At 32.9% G+C, this 18,712-nt stretch overlaps 1 protein-coding gene across 1 annotated transcript in view; it reads right to left on the reverse strand.

Annotated features, from left to right (window-relative positions):
- Positions 1 to 1,637: 1,637 nt before the first annotated feature.
- Positions 1,638 to 18,712, reverse strand: part of LOC107161311 (uncharacterized) — a 45,147-nt gene continuing 28,072 nt past the window's right edge. The window contains exons 2-7 of the mRNA XM_015507671.2: positions 15,667 to 15,828; positions 11,219 to 13,936; positions 8,187 to 8,376; positions 6,359 to 6,624; positions 3,129 to 3,283; positions 1,638 to 1,967 (exon numbers count right to left, since the gene is read on the reverse strand). Of these exons, the coding sequence (XP_015363157.2) occupies positions 1,803 to 1,967; positions 3,129 to 3,283; positions 6,359 to 6,624; positions 8,187 to 8,376; positions 11,219 to 13,936; positions 15,667 to 15,814 (3,642 nt within the window). The 5' untranslated portion in view covers positions 15,815 to 15,828 and the 3' untranslated portion in view covers positions 1,638 to 1,802. The remainder of the gene's footprint in view (positions 1,968 to 3,128; positions 3,284 to 6,358; positions 6,625 to 8,186; positions 8,377 to 11,218; positions 13,937 to 15,666; positions 15,829 to 18,712) is intronic.

Consider the following 18,712-nt stretch of genomic DNA (forward strand, 5'->3'; position numbering starts at 1 on the left):
ATTATAATGTATGTGCGTATATATATACATATAATAACATTATCTCTAGTATATATAGTATGCAACACATATTAAAAGTAATGAATAGTTATGTTGTATCTAAATGATAAAATAGTACAAAAATAAAAATGAAAATAAGAATGAAAATAGTAATGTACATAAATCCTATAAATATAAAAATATAGTAGAAAGAAAAAATACAAACAATATACATACATCGTATAACGTTACAAAAATAATAATAAAATGTACACTTGCATAAAAAAATATATATATATATAAACCTATATAAAATTTATAAATAAATAAATAATAATTTACAGTGATAAATTATGGCGAAAATTGTATTCTGATTAGGTACTATAATAATGTTTTATTTGAATAGGTATAATGTACCTACATATAAGCGCTTTCGATACGATTATTACATCATGCACTAGTGAAAAATCATCTAAAATAATCGAATCGATTAAAATAATAGTACATCGGAGGGATAAAATAGAGACGTTTATCAGCTGTTATGATATTACAATCTCGTATATTTATGATACAAACAAAATATTATTATTAGCAATGTGCCAATGTGTTGGTATTTTCCATTTTCAATCTATCTCCTCACACCCTTACACAATTTGTTTTCTCTGGCTGGTGCTTTTCTGTTTTTGGGCAACGAAATTTTTCACAAAAGTTCCTCTATCTATAATACACTTGCCTCACACTTCATTTCATTGTGTCGTATGCCATATGTGGTCACAGAAGGAGTCTCTACACACCCATATACATTATACATACATACATACATACATACATACATACATACATATAAATTATAAACTCGGCGTTGAGTTGTGACATGGAACTTAATTACTCGATACCCACTAGATTTAACGAAAATATTTTTTTAATGTAACGAAGTAATATTTTAGTAACAATTAGAAACGAGAAATTTAATTAATTGTTGTAATAGGACCAATTTAAAAAAATAATTTTTGAGTATTGTATCGTATTGATGTTGATATTCCATTTGAAAATACAGAGAATAAATATTACGTTTCGAATATTATGAGTACGAGTATATTACCTATATAAGAAAATATAGAAAATCTAAAGAAAATGATAATATTTTTAAAATATTATAAATCATTATTATTTCTAAGTGCTGTCTATAAACCTGGTATTCCAGTTAATGTATTGCTCTGTTGTTCTCTGTTTTTTTTTTCATTATTATTTATAAGCAATTTATATTTTGAATATATATTAAAAATAAAAATAAATAATTGTTACCTATAATTAATATTAAAAATATTTTAGTTTTAGGTTTAAATGTTTTATACTTCTATTTATGTTAAATTAAGAAAAAGATTTAGACGAGTTGGTAAAATTGTGCAAATCGATTTGTAACAAACTCATTTCCACCGATAAAGTGTCTAGTGTAATAATAATTTATTTAGGTAAATGTAGGTTATAAGTAATTTTTTTCTGGTATACAGAGTAACTTTATCCAGTTGATCCTTATCTACTTTTAGAAAGTAACTTGCGCTCAACTTTGAATGTATAATGAGTACACGCACATGGGCAATATGAATCTTACATTAATATTATTATCATTGGCCATAACACGATGCAGTCTGCTGACATATGAGGAAGGGTCTGGGGACTTTATTTTATTTTACAAAATGTTATATTTTTTCGTTTTACGGTATGACCATAAAATCATAACAACAAAAACAACAACAACAACAACAACAATAACAACAAACAACTATAACAATAATAGCGATGACAATTCTGTGGCGATATGTTTATTGTACGCCCGTGATGGTCTGCAGCCACGGTTTGTAGTACGTAGTCCTCATATAGACGCCCGGCAGATATGGCGCGGCACATTTGATGCCATGAGACACCGTGCCGATGAGGGTCCAGCGGCCATTGTCCTTCTCGATCATCAGAGGTCCACCACTGTCACCCTGTAACGAGAACATTCGTGAAAAAAAACATACACATTAGTTCCAAGATCAATCTGACTGCGAAAGGTTATTTTAATTATTACGGTGTGCATAATTTGGCTATGGGACTTAGACGTTAATTCTCGTAAAAATAATTCAGTGGTTGTAAAGTGTTAACTAAATTAATTGTAAAATTATTCAAATACCTATTGAATTTTACTTTCAAGTACCTAATTAAATTGTATTATTTAAAATATATATGCCTTGGGGTGGGAATTATTTTATTACCACTTTCTTCTCCCCCCCAACTTATCTTTAATCACTTTTTACAACATCAGACCTTCACTCTGACCGCCACCGTACTTGGCATGAAATCACTTACAGTTCTTTTATACAATAGTCTAAACAACTATTTAGTATATTATATATATTTTGGATAAATAAAATCATTGACTTACATGTATATTAATAAAATATGCTATTAAATGTTATAGAATTTTTGATAAAAATAAAATTAAAATAATCAATAACATTTCTACCGTCAACTAACTGTTAAAATGTACCGAAAGGAGCATTAGCAACTTCGCTTACCTCTCTCAAATGCACCATTGATTATGTTGTGCAACAATTTCGTTATTTCAAACTTCATTTGAATGTAATTAATTGTGTAATGACTTTTCATTAAAAACATTGTAATGAAAAAAATGTAATTCCATAACATCAATTAATTTTAATACATTGATAGTATTTGTATACAGATTTCAGATTAACATTTCAAACAAATATAATGTTACTTAAATAGAAAAATTACTTGTTTAAAAATAATAATATAAAATAATATTATAATCAATCAATCAATCTAATAAGCATTATTATTAAATTTTAAATTGAAATATTTTTACGATTGAAAGGTATTTAAGTAATGTGTAAAAATTTATTTTCAAAGTGCACACCTTGCAACCATTATTTATTTTAATAACATTTTTAAAGTGACTTTTTGCTTATTTTTTGTGGGTAAAAGTAAAACACATACAATTACATTTTCTATACAATTTGAACGAAACTATGAAATTTCCATTTTCGATGTAAAATAAAGAACATTTCAAGTGTAGGAATTCAATTTTTTCAGAATTTTATATTCGAAGTCTACTACAGTATTATGATAATTCAGACTGAACGTACCTCGCAAGAATCCCTCTGTCCGTTGGCATAACCGGCGCACAAGAAGCTGCTAAGTATGGACTTTGTGTGTCCTGCTGTCTCAAACATGTCCTGGCACACTTGGTTTTCAATTATAGGAACTTGCACTTCTTGCAGGATGCTTGGAACTCCACCTCCTGTTTGAAAATAAACATGAAATGTATAACAATGTGATAATACTGCAGGGATCATTAATATATTCACAGCCTCAAACAGATCTCAACTCACTGGATTTTCTAGCTAAATAACTATAATATTGTATGTTATATTATTACACTTGTCTTATAACTCATAGTCATAAACTCATAACCCATCACTGACGAAGTTATGACTAAAATTCATTTCCTATGTTGTTAAATATTTTAACTTTCTAAATGATATTGAAATGAGTAATTTGGACTTATGCATAGTACGATGGATGTGGAACTATTTATGAGAACAAACAAATTTGATAGTTGTTTGACAAAGGGAAACATGTTAAGCCTAAAAAAAATTTTCCCCGTGGGCTACGGCCCTTTATACAGTTTTACTAGTAGCATAAACTTTGAAGTGAAAAATTAAAATTGGCCCCTGGTAAAAACGAAGTCGAACCATTTTTGAAAGTTTTCTAATAATATCTAAAAATTTACTAACAGACTTGTTGGATGGTTAAATCGAAGACTTGTAATTTTTAAGTTTGCTTTAAGTTTATTATTATTATGGGTACACTGGTATAATTTACGTATTAACAATAGTCGTAGCAACACAAGTCAATTACTTAGTCCAGTAAGTATAGTAGTAACTTTCTTTAGTAATTTACGTTAAAAAATAATGATTAATAAATTAAATTTATACTTAGAGTATAGAAGAAGTATAAAATAATAGTATAAGTCTACGAGTAGCATATTTAAATTTAAAAAAATCCACAGCCATACAGCAAGTGTGTATGTTAACATTGTTAACACAGTCAGGTATTGAGGTACCTATAGGTCAAGTCTGAAAAATCTGCATAATCTGCAAGGGCTAATTATACAAGCTGGATTCTAAACTTAAGACCTGATTATTATACTGCCTTCCCATTTTTTCTATCTTATATCAATATAAATGCAAATACAAATATTTTGAATTATAAGTTAGGAATTAGCCAGCAAAAACTATTGAAGTATTATACGATGTTCACCTAATTTTAAATCGACGAAAACCGCTTTTTACGATTTCATATTTTACTGACGAGTGATTTACGAAGGATTGTTGAATAAGCTTCTTTATATTATGCAAATGTAAGGTTATTGGTCGTGGTGAATACTATGGTTTACGCAGTGAGGTATCGATTAACGAGAGCGTATATTATTGAAATAAATCTAAAATTGGTTTCTCAATCGAATCGAATATTTTCCACCGAGTACATTATATACCTAATACCTATAGCTAAGTCCTATATACCTGTAAATAATTAACGATTCGTTCTTGGACGTCAAAATCAATTGATTTTTAACAGAAAAGTCAGTATTTTTTTTTATAAAAGTTGAAAAGCACAATCATATGAGTTTAGATAAAACTGTTGCGTGAGGGAGATCTCAATAGCTGGTAGCTCCGCTACATTTGATTATGCCTGTTGTCTACTACATAGTTGCTAATTTAGATTGAAAATTATTTCAGTACTCTACTATAATAGAACATATCCTGAACTATATCCAACACTATAAAAAGTCAATAAAAATGTTGAATATGTCTATATGTTTACATATGAGTTTTAAAAATATGAATTAGACTAATATCGTATTATAGAAATTAAATTTCCAATTTGTTATGAATTTTAAAAAAATAAACACAAAACTGCGCAATATTAACTTTTATAGTTCCACGTAATTTTAAATTTGAATCTTTTTGTACGAATATATTTCTGCAGTCATTATTTTAGATTCAGAGCGGAGCAATTTTTTGGTATTGATTTTACCATGATGTGTGTTTTTTTTGTGTGTCTGTCATCACGTTTTGGGGCAGTAAAAGTGCTTTGATTTTTGACTTCTGCAGTACCTCGTTCGATCAGAAAGTGAATCTAGTTGGTACTTTGGGGGATCAAAAGTGGGTCTAAATAATCGGGATAAACAAACTAAAAATTAAGGGAAAAACGGGAAACTTTACACATAATCAGTTTTCAACAAAAAATTTTGATGTAACTTTAAACAAATCACCATAGATACATGACATTTTCACCGAATGTTTATATAAGTATATACTATCCACCATGCAATTTTCAATAATTTTTGACTATTGAGTATATTCGACTATATGAACTATTCATAGGTATTTGCAATTTTAGATCATTATTAGTTTTTTTTAAAATTAATATCGATAAAAATGTATTTGTTGGGTAGAAAAGCTTAGTAACTAATTCAAGGCTCTTATCATATTGTTACAATAGCAGTTGAAAAATAAAATAAATTCATAGTCACAATTTTTTTTACAAGCATTCAAAGTTTGAATTTTGACAAAATACGTAAAAATCACGAAAATTCACTAATTATTTTAAGCTGGAAATTCATAAAATTTTTCTTTTTAAATCTAAGATTTGAAAAATTTTAATAATCTATAATACGAGTATATCCTAAACAGATAAACCGTCTCCACTCAGAATCGTTTTTCGTATACAATGATATAATATCATTGGTTTCAAATTTAATTTCATCCATTACAGTAACCCACTTGTAACCTACTATACAGCAGAGCGACATCCACGACTTACCCGCTTTTTATTTATTATGATATTAAAATAATAGATGTGGATAGATTTAATATTCTAATGTTGTACAATGAATTATAACTTCAACAGGAAAAAACCGCGAGATTGATAAAACGGAACCCTCACGATTTATTCCATACATTTTACATGCCATGCATCACTGGAAATGATCTTTTATAATTTTTGAAAAATATTTGTGGTCACAATATTTTAAAATAAATACTTATGGTAAATTATAATAATATTGCCTAGTAGTAGGTTATACCTTTTTTGTGGTGCTTTATGGCTAATCACGATGAATACAATTTTATTGAGTTATTGAAATATATAAATTTACAAAGATAGAAATTTAAAGTACCTACGAGTATATTGAGTGCTTTCCTATATTAAGTGGTGGGGAAAAAGGCAAAATTATTTTTGAGTAAATAGTGAAAGATCTCTTTTTTTCGGCGATAGTGACGGGTGACGTCCCGTCAAAACGATCGCTCACCGTATTTCAACCGTCCCCATCCTGTGACCACTGCCATACGTCCCGTGAAGTCATCCTCGTCGTCCGGCATACAAATGGGCACTATGTGCTGGTCGTAGCTGACCGGTGACTCGAGCTCTAGAAGGGCTATGTCGTTTTCGAAAGTTGCTGCGTCGTACTGCCGATGGACAATGACACGTTTCACATTCTTGCTGATGCTCCGCTTGGACTCGACCTCGCCGCTGATGTCATACTCACCGAAAACGGCCACTAGGTTCGCCAAAAATCTACGGACAACCGGAAACGACGATAACTCATTATTACGATGACGAAGCATCCGCTTTAGTGCACGCGTTTGCAACAATATAATAAGTAATAACTATTATCTTTGCTGTGGTACGATTATTATATTATTACAACTACATTATTTCATGTTGGAATGTCGGCCACGACCACAAAAGATTTATAAGCTACCTATAATAGATTATAGAAATTCTGAATATGGATATAAAATTATATTGAAGTTGGATTCTTAAAATTGGGTTGCAATGAGAAAAAAAAGAAATTAAAGTTTGGTATCACTATTAGGCAATTAAAAAATATTAATAAACTAGAAAAGTAATTGTTTAAACGATGTTTTTCTCATGTTTGAAATTTCGGAGTTAAATGTATTATTTTTGTTCACTATTCATGCCTATCAGTATCAGGAAACAATCATGGTAGATACGGAAGTGTTGTAATAAGAGTAAAACATATAGCGTCCACCTATCGGCCATAATTCTTACGTTGGGTTCGATCGATTTCAATTTAAGTACAATACCCATCTTTATGATAAGATAATTGGCGCGCCGTGCGCGACCTCTTTCCGCGAAGAGCCTCTCGGCGCTGACCTAGTTTGTGTTAACTTTCAAAGCGAACGAGTGTATCTCAACACGCGACGGAAAAAAAAAAAAATTACGTTAACTAATAAAAGTATGTTAGAACGTAAATTGCACGACGTTAAACTTTAAACAATTATAATAATAATAATGATGATGATGTTGAAAATGACGATGGCAATGATGATATGGTAATAATGATTATAATAATAATTATCATTATTAAAATTATACTATGAGTAATTTAATAATCAATTGTATCCATAATGTTACATAGCAGTAGCAAATAAAATAAACAATGCAAATATAAAATCGTCAAATAATAGCAATCCAGACTAAAGTTGGCCAAAACTAAGGTTTTGAATTCGATGAAATAAGTATCTAACTAAAAATGTTGAAAACTGCGTTGTAAATAATCTCAATTGGATGTTAATTTTTTGAAACAGGATATGGAGTCAGTCAAGCAAAGTTTACCCTTCTCCTTCCAATCTACCATGCCATGAATATATGCAACGATAATTTAAATACCTACATTTTTGTCAAAATGTCGATTTTGCATAATAACAGACTAATTAAGTAGTTCAGTTAGGTTATATATTCTAGAAAAGTTACTAAGTAAATCAAATTAATATTTTCTGTTAGAATTTATACTAAATGAAATATTTACGGAAAAATAAAATATAAAAACAATAAAACGAAATTTTAATCCTTTTTATAAAAAATATCTATATTATAACAATGTACCTATAAGGTATCCGAATTCCAAAAATATCTGTTTCAATTTTTTTGCAATAATTAAATTATATAATAAAGTTCTGGTTCTAAACTTGTTTAGAAGGGTCAAGCTCTAGTCGTAAAAGTTTTAGCTATCAACTGGTTCCAACACTTGTCTAAGGTTTCTTGTAAGTTGTGACAATATAACATATTATATTATAATTCAACATAATATCATTATATCTCATCATATTTACCCAGGTTGACAGTGAGCGGCGGTTATGACGTGTCGCTGAGTGATCAACACGCCACCGCATTTGTTTTTGGTGAAAAGCCCCAGCCATGTAGCTTCTCTTACCAACACTTGCCATGGCCATTCGCCGAATGTCGAACCCGTTCCGCCGACGATCCGACCACCTTTCCTTACTAAAGGCCGCACTCCACACGCTAAAAGTGTGCACACAAGAAATAAAACATCACAGATTAATGTGGAAATAGGACGTAATATAATAAGTTATAATATTATTTCATATTTGGTAACATCGTTATAACATGTTATGCGAAAGAAAACCCGTTGTTGTGTATTGCCAAAACGATTATAATATTATATTATCTATCCGGTTTATGTGTACCTAATGTTGTACTCTCTGGACCGTTACATATCGTCACAGAATCGACATCATAGAAATCGTTTTCGCCCTACACACGCATAGTGTTATTTTATTTCCTATGCGAAAATTTGAAGGTGCCAATATCTTATACCATCAGTTACACTGACACACTGACTATACCTAAAATAGTCTCATGAAAGCTTTCTTCAAAAATTACACAATTATTAAAACCAAATTAGTATAAAATACAATGTAAAAATAATAGATTAATCATAAAAATGTAAAATATTAATCTATCCAGTTAATAATTAGAATTATAGATCACTATCATTGGTAAATCAATTAAAAGTGTTCACTCGGGTTGTTATATAACAATATAGGTACCTACATATTCTAATAAATAATGTTATAAATTTCGTGTGACGTACACTGTGTAAATTATTTGTGTAGTTATGCATTGTATAGGTAGTAGGTAGATACAAATAATATAATAATTAATAATTAATTATATTATTCAAGGTTGGTTAATATTATCTTATAAAATCTCATAGAATCTATATATTTCTTGCGAGTATACCTACCTACTTACGTCATTTCCAAGCGAAAACCTATATAGCATGGTAGATCTGATCTATTCAGTGATGATTTCTAAAACCAGTTTAATAATTATATACGCCAGACCATCGAAAAACATTACCTAGGTACTCAAAAACCAATACATGATAACTAGGGCTCGGAAGTTGTAGGAATTGCATATTGTTCTGTATGATCTCAATTTATATTAATAGGAGACCTATTTAGCTATAAATTTTAAATATACAATTGCGAGTTAAAAAATTGAAAATTGAAAATGCATATTTTGCCAATTTTAGCTAAAAAGTGCATATTTCATTAATTTTATACACATATTATGCATATTTCATATTTTTCTAAAAATAATTGATTTTTTTCTTTCTCAACCTGTTTATTTCAACTAATATTGAATATAAAACTCAAAATGACCAACGAAGGTATTTATTGTCATCGCAATAGTCAATTACGGAGTTAATAACAGTGATGTACTGATGTGATACGCATTTAGTCTATCACGCTAGTATGCCGAAATACTTATTTGTCTATCTTATCGTCGATAAGTTATCGTAAATATAATGATGGTTTCTTCGTTTATCGTTACTGTTGATTGTACACGATTGATGTTTGACAGTGACAGTTTCGTTATAGACGTTACTATTGTTAGTAGGTGAAGTGCGTATATTATTGTAATTCAGAATAATATTTTTGCATATTTAACATTTTTAATGCATATTTTGCAATTTTTTCGTGCATATTTTACCTTTTTTAGCTCCTACTTCCTAAAATTTCCGAGCCCTAATGATTACCATCGGTGTATGATATGTAAGAACGTTATTGTTAACACGTCAACGTATTAATTACACGCTAAAATATTGCAATAAATATCACCGTTAAGTTACCCATATGACTATTTGTAACAACTCTACAGTTGTGTGTACCGTATATATGGTATGAAAGATTGCTATTAAAATAAGTATTATAGCCGGAATTACTGGGTCGAGATGGCTTGCCGAAAAATAATGTCTCGTGTAACACATAAATGGTCTAGGGTATAATATTACCTATGTATTTATGTGATCTTATAATGTACATAATTCTTGTTTTCGAGGGGATGGAGACATATTATTTAAAAAAAAAAACAATCTTCTTATCGTTTATTGTACACGTTCGACTACTCTATTTTTTGTGACAGTGTAGGTACATGACTATAATCTAATTATATCTGTGCAATAGTGGATACGATCTCGTAAAAAACTACATCCGAAGGAACGGATACGTATTATGTGTCAAACAGATCAATTTTTCAACCAAAACCGGTACGCTTATTAAAATCTATAAATATAATTTATTACTAAATTATATAGCATAATCGAAAACCGGAATAACTCACAATTGTAGTGAAAAAAAATATTATTATTTCTACCTAACTAATCATATTATAATATGATATCATTTTTCTTAAAATTTTACTATTTCGCTTCACTAGTCACTACTCGAGTAGTACAATCGTACAATAAACTTTGATACAAGTATAATCTTCGGTGTATGCTTAGCCAACAGATATAAAACTTGATTTTTAGTCTCCATTTAGCATAATATATCATATAACTATAAAATTATACTCATAACATATCACATGAAAATGCTTATTTTATGACCTGAAAGTAATATGAAAATACAAGGTAGCCAGCAAAATATTATTTTTTTGTTTGGTAGGGGGGGAAGGTTAACTAGGATATTTGAATATATGAAACTTTATTTGTTATTTTTAAAGGGGAGGAATCTGAAACCTCCCTTGCAACTGCTTTGTGAAAATACATTAAATTATGCTTAATCAATTACTACATAAACAAATCATTATTACTATATGTTTAAAAATCAAAATATATCGTAAGTAAATAAAAGAAAGACAAAATGTAGATCGAAAATATGATTAAGAATTTTCTCTCTTAAGTAATTTATTGTGACTACTGAAAGTGTATTGAAATTTATCACTTAAAATATTTTCGCACCAACATAAATAGCTTAAATGGTATACCTGGCTGTCTTAAAAACTCTCACCCCTTCCCGTCCTTAACCAATCAAACTGTGTATTATAAACGTACTTTTCCTGTAGTCTGGTTCAGCTGTGGTGTGATGGTCGTGTTCAACGTTGAGCGTGTCCAACACGACGGTCGTGGAAGGCGTCTGCTTGACGGGCAGCTTGGTTGGACGCTTGTTGTCCGTTGCGTATGTTGTGGGCTGGAATAACTGAACTGGGGTAAGCAATGTCGGATACTTTGTAGGCCGAGATACAGTGGTCAGCTCCAAGTATGGTGCAGAATCCAGCAGTGAACTGATCGGAGTCGGCCGGTACGTTGTGGTGGAAGTCCACTTGACGGGCTGCGACGATGGTTTTGTGGGCTTCACAGCCGCCGGTTTTGATGGCTTCTTCGTAGGCGTAACGGCCGACGTCGCAGCGGTCGCGGGCTTCTTGTTCGGCCAGCCTGCCGGGTCGTCATTACTGATGGTCACGTTGGACGACGACGTGTCACCAGACAGCAAGACCTTTTCCAGGTCCTCGAAATTTCCCTGTAACGATTGGACAACCTTCTCGACGAACAGGTGGACCTTGTCATCCAGGTTATCATCGACCGTTAACTGAGGGTTTGGTTCAGCGTCAGCATCGTAATCGCCGGCTGAGTCGACGATGGTCACCTCCGGTTTCTCCTGTTGCGTGGCTGCAGTCAGGTTAACGTTGGGGTCACGGACCGGCGGGAAAGCAAATGTATCAGTGGAGTTGAACGGAACGGCGCTCACGTCATCGTCGGCAGTGGATCCATGCACCGCGGTAACCGGATACGAAGAGGACGACGTGTGGTGCTGCAAATGGTGGTGCAGTTGCTGCTGAATGTGGTGCTGCTGTAGGTGCTGCACGTCGGAGGCAGTGATGAACACTTGTGTTGCCGGCGTCACCACGGGCGTCGGATAATCATCATCGATGGTGGATGATGGTTTATATCCACCACTTGAAGACAGCACGGCCACCGTGCCACCATCGTTCACCGCGGGTTTAGCCGTTGAATGCGAGCTCGAGCCGCCGTTACCCGTACCTGTCGGCTGGTACTTGTGGTATTGATGGTTCACAGACGTTATAACCGTGGTGAATACGTTGTTGTTAGTGCCAGTGTCATGGTGCAATGCACTGCTAATCGTCGGTGGTGGCCCGGTAGTTGTGGTGGTAGTCGTCGACGAAGGCCGGTGCCCATAATTAGTGGACACCAGTGGCTTGGCTGAACTGTGTACGGCGCTAGTGGTCGGTTGATAATTGGCGTTGTAATATTTATCTGCCATCGTTGTTGAACTGACAGGCACGAAAGCTGCGTCTTGCTGGTGCTGGTGTTGAGGATGATGATAGGTGGCTGTGGTTGTGTACGCAGCGCTCACCGATGGTTTGCCCGTCACGATGATGCTCTGTGACGGTTTGACATGCGACGATGGTGGTGGACGGTACGAGGCAGCCGTGTACACCGTAGAAGCAGGTGTAGTATACTTGTTAGGATTTTTTGAATCGTTAGCTGGGCTCAGGACTATGACGGTAGGCGCAACGGGCTCCAAAGGCTTGGCCGTAGTTGTGGTGGATAGAACGTGGAAGTGCGGTCCCGGTAAGTGGTGACTGGATGTGGTGGTGGTGGTGGACGGCATCGATCCGTAATAGCTGGTCGGTCGGTCGTAATGCTGCTGCGTGGGCGTCGATGAATGGATGGTGGATGAAGGCCTGGTAACTGGGAACGTGGACGCACCGTAACCTGGTGATTTGGAATCGCCGTCGATCGAGCCCCAAGTGTATAGAGCGGGAGGCGGCGTGGGCGGTGGGTTACTCGACTGGTGTACAAGGTACGACGGCGAAGCGTCCATTGGGTCCACTTGATGCCTGTCTGGCGAGGGTGGCGTGTAGTTTAATATGGACAGTATGTGGTGTATAGAGTTGTTTTCCTTGGCATTGGGGTCATTAACCGTCAGCGTGGGTATCAGAACCATATTATCGTAGAAGTCGTCGGTGGACGTCGGGTGTTGTTGTTTGTGATGGTTGGGTTGCGTTCCACCATAACCCTGTTTGGACGTGGTCGCCTGTACAGTGGTCGCGGATGGCGTCGTTTTCCTAATGTTTGGTACCGAATCTGTCGATTTTGACACTGGCGACGACGACGACGACGACAAATACGACGGTAACTGCGACGTCTGCAGCTTAACAGTGGCCGCGTCGCCGTAATCCACTTTAGACGTGATCTTGTTTCCAGCAAAAGACGCTGGTCGGTGCGGGTGATGATTGAACTGGTGGTAACCTCCGTCCGTAGTGTACTGCTGCACGACGTCCGTCATGTCGACTGCCGGCGGTAACCGGTCGCGATGAGCCTGCACTAGGGCCGTGAAGTTACCGAACAGGTCATCCGGTCTATAAGTGTTTTGTACCGCTGACCCATTATGGTGCATCAGTATGGTGTCAGCCACCGGTTGTTGGAACGATATCGGCAGCAGATCGTTGTAGTGTGGGCCAGGTGTCGAGGTCGTAGCGGCCGTGGCCGTCGACGCGCTCTGGTCGATTGCGGCGGGAACTTTTACGCCAGCCGGCAATCGACAACAAGCGCCGAATAGGAACACGTCCACGCACGACCCGACCACCGAGCCGCCTAGTTGCGTGCATTCATAGTTGAACATGCACACGCCTGTTCCAGTTCCAGTTCCGGTGGGGGTGGTGATAGATACATCGTTCTTGTGCGGATGTGTGTCGTCTTTGCATGCTCGGGGTACGATTCGGTAGCCGCCAAACTTTCTACTGCTAGCTGAAAAAAGATAAATCATTGCGGACGTTACCAAACGATACCTCAATACAACGTTATAATATAAATACTACTAAAAAAGATACTACAAAATACTCGCATGGGGCAGATCACAAACGTTTATGCATAATACCTACTCAAAAAGATGGAATTCATATATCAAACCTTTGTTATAGCAGTCTGTAGAGAGAATCGCATATAGATAGCAATTTATTTGTAAAAACGCCTAACCCATAAACAAAAAGTAAGTGTACCATATTATTTATAAATCCTTCAAAAATGAATTAATATATTATCCAAAAATATTTTAAGGTGAAACTCAAGCAGTCAAGCACCTCGAATTTGATGTGAGTTCTACATATATTGTGGGTATATATGTGTATACAATATAGTTATTATACCAATAAATTGCGTATAGATTTTTGAGACCTGACGACAACTATTTATTAATTTTAATAATAATAAATGATATTATGATAAAATATACTCATACCAATTTTTACACATGTGTATAGGTATGACAGCAACATAAAGTAATAATAGTGTCACTAATGTGGCAATCATTTTTTCTGTCGTGGAAATAATATTATAATATCATGCTTAACGTTATTGTACTTTAATATCACCGGCTCTAGAGCATAATTATTCTACATTAAGAATACGTCAAACCTGCAAGTGTATTGTCTTCGTCATATAAACATAAAACATAGCAAATGTTTGTTCAGTAGAACTATTGTTTGTCGTTAATCGTTACCCTAAATATTAGAATAAATCGACTCATGATCAATAAAATTAACGTAAGGTAAGAACATTGTATTCTGTGCATCTCATTGGTTTTATATGTTTTTATTTTTAAGTTAGTTATGAGTAATTCTTATCAACAATTAAATTATCGAAAACATATGCTGGTGTGTCGTCTTTTTAAAACCATCATTATTTTTTATTTGTAAATGTTTCTAATACATTTTTATTAATATTAATAACAAAATTATATATTTAATTTTTTTTTTAAATTTTATTTGAAAATGAACACTAGATGATTTAACATAGCCTACTCCCCCCACACTAGCGTATTATACCTCCGAGTCAAGTATGAATATACTTCAATAGATGACGAATGTGTGCTAAATCGACTATCGTTATATAGTGTATTCGTATAGGTATATTATTCTAAGCTGCATAATATATATTTACTCATCGTTTTACAGTGACAACTGTAGATAGTATATAATTATAAGAATGTTAGTATACCATAATACCATATTATGATGGTATGAGTAAAAGATTTTTAATTTCTGTTTATTTTCACACAAGAATGATAGCCTCTCTATTTGTATTTGTACTTAGATATTGAGTTCAAATTTGTGAAAGCTAAAAAACCACGTAAATGTACCTACATATAACACATAAATATAAAATACATGCCTATATTTTTAACATGACTATCATAATTTGAAATGAAAATAGATTAGATTGACCTGAAAACTGTCTCTTTGCATAATCAATTATCATTAGTTATATGGCATTGAAATATATTTCATATAGCCCATCCATTATCCAATAGCTGATAATCGATACTTGATACTATAAATTACTATTGTGTGTAAGGTATTGGAGCGAAAAATATATATAGATCATAGAGAGCGTTAAAAAATTAATTAAAATCGGCGAAAAAATGTTCAAGCGCTGCGCACTTCATCAACTACGCAGTAGGCATATATTGAAATGTGTACTTTGGTAAAAAGCTGGTGACTGTAACGAAGAAGACGATGACGGTTCTTTGTTGTAGACAACGTTAAATGTCAAAGTGTTGGGTGGCATCATGATGGTCAGCCAACAGTACGACAGCAGCCGAATAGCGGTCAAACGATCCTGGGACATGTTGAGGTATCATTCTGTAACAAATTTTCCAATCATTTACAGTAATATTCGAGTGTTAAAATATCATAAAAATATTAAGGTAATTATACATTAACAACTTAAATATTTTATACGTGAAGCCGTTTTAAGTACGAATAATCATTAGATATTCAGATCCTACATCGCCAATTTACAGCTTTTTCATATCTGTCTATCCACTGACCCATTTTTAATCATTTTTAATTTTTTAAATTTCCAATAAGTCTTTAGACTTCATAATTTAAAAATCAACTTCTAATTGCAAAGATAACTTTTAAAAACAATTCCCTGTATTATTGCCGAGTGCTTATATATTAATTTTATAAAAATAAAATCAATAATCAATAATAAATATAAAGTAGGTACCTATAGCCTGGAATTCAACTATAATAATATATTTTGTGAAGTCTATTAAAAATTCGCGATCCCATAATTTGAGATCGAAGCGTACAGTATAACTCGCAGAGATTATAAAATATATCATTAAAGATAATAATACCATGATATTCGAAGTCTAAGCATTCCTAGTCGAAGACGGTTTAATTTATTTTTAACGTGTCGTGTCTGTATTTAGGTCCACCGTAGACCGCAGTACTTCTGAATCATTGAAAGTGTGTTGGTCGGGTGTGTTCAATGTCAACAAACACATATATACATATAATAACACGTGTACACATAGATCACCTCAATATTGTTCAAATCTAGCTTAATATGTTGATTTGCAGCGGTTTTCGTAGAATGTTGTCGCGCTGGTTCGCATTGTTCGCAAAATATTACCAACAGAAATGTAGACGCTTGCATATTATGTATTTGCGAGTTATTGTCATTAATGCCAGGGTATTTATTATATCTACCAATTTTATTGCAGACGCGTAATGTTTTAACAACCCTATAACTATTGTCACGGCCATGTAGCGTAAAATCGAAAAAACGAAATCAAACTGTGTGACTAATCGCAATAATAAGAGTACCTCCAAAACGCTCGTCCCAAACGACATTGTGTATTGTACACGTCGATCGTTTACAATTATATCCATTATCCGGGATCCGATGGATTAGCACGTCAATCAGATTGTACCTATATTACTTATAAAATATAACACAAAATGCGCTAATAACAAACGCGATGTACGATGTTCGCAAAAAAAGATTGTCGCCTACGTAAGTGACAGTTAGGTACGTGAGGCCGAAACCATCTGATTCTACAGTTAATTTTTTTTTTTTTATGTACACGAACACTGTACAGATGGAAATCGATATGTAAGAATGATAAAATTTACCGGAGATAAATAATTTGAAATAAGCTGGAAAACTATCTATGTAGTTCAGACGTTATTTATTATAATATTATGTTGTCATTAAGCCCGAAAACAGAGTTTAAAAAAACGTGAATACTTTTTAAAGTTATTGGTTATCACGCCATGAGGTAATGATGGCTGCAACGATCGTTATATTACTTATTAGTTATTAAAGAACGATACTTGTTAAAAATATTTTCGAAATATGTTTCATATTATGAGGTATGTATTTAAATACTTCAATATACTTTCTAACTAATTAAACACAAAACTAATTTAATATTTTTAAATCTAACTTGTCTATGAGAGCTGTTGAGGACCAACATTTTCCAAGATAAGATTTGTGTGTGTACATTGCTACATAATGTTTTTTGTTCTTCTATTAATTGAATATAAAGCTAACAAATTTAGCAAGAATCGGATTTTATCGATTGGTCACTCTGGTTTTTTTTTGTATTAAATAAAATCACATAATAACTACTAGTTGGTTTATATCATTAAAATGTGTGTCGTTTAATGTGGATTGGTGTGTGTTTGACGTACTTGTACTCATGACAAACAAGATTATAAGTAATATTAATATTATTTATAAGTAGTATTATTTTCATGCTCGTACTGACATTATTAAATTGTGTTAATTATTTTATTGTGTTTTGATTTTGAACATGGATAGATTTATTTTGGTAGGTTGTTGTATTATCATTAATTAATATTTTAATGAACAGTTGTTTGTTATTGAAAATATTATACTATTCAATATCGTGTTATTTTTTATTTTATATACTAGGTAACATAATTTAATTAAAGTGTACCTTTGTTAGTTTTAAAATTATATTTTTTCCTAAAAAGTTGATTCAGTTGTATTATCATTAATTAATATTTTAATGAACAGTTATTTGTTATTAAAAACATATTATTTTGGTAATTTGTGTTTTTCTGTATGTATAAAAATTAAATCAAGAATAATAACTTAAAATAATTAAATTTAAGATTCCAAGGTGAAAGAATTTAATTGTTGTTAAAAATTCAGAGTAATAATAACAAAGTGCCTAAAGTAGAGTAGTAATACCAACTTACCTACCTATTTTAAAATGTGGGAATTTCATATCTTCATGGTACAAACAAAATTTTTTATGTACGATAATTTGTTGAAAAATATGATAATTTTGAAGTCAGTATGCGATAATAATATCATTATCAAAACCTGGCAACACTGATAATAAGTGTTAAAAACGTAAATACTTTACAACTGTTCTAACAATGTGTGCATATAATATGTAAACAAAACAATTAATAATGACTATTGTCACATTGTAAAATTGAACAATGCTTTCAAACTGAGCTACAACCGTTTTATAATAGTAAATCGGGAAGCGATCATCGTTAATCTATTAAATGAGATGCGATTCATGTAATATGATTATATAAACACCTGCCTTCTGCGAATTAGTCGATTATTACTCATTAGTAGGTACCTATATACCTTGGTACCTAATATAACAAACATAATCAGCATGTGGTTTAGAACGTGATTTTGCATCCCACAGGCTATATAATTTTACTATTACAAAAAGTGGTATTG

Source organism: Diuraphis noxia, unplaced genomic scaffold (genome assembly GCF_037042655.1).
Source record: "Diuraphis noxia isolate RWA-SAM2 unplaced genomic scaffold, SU_Dnox_SAM2 contig0001, whole genome shotgun sequence".
NCBI lineage: Eukaryota > Metazoa > Arthropoda > Insecta > Hemiptera > Aphididae > Diuraphis > Diuraphis noxia.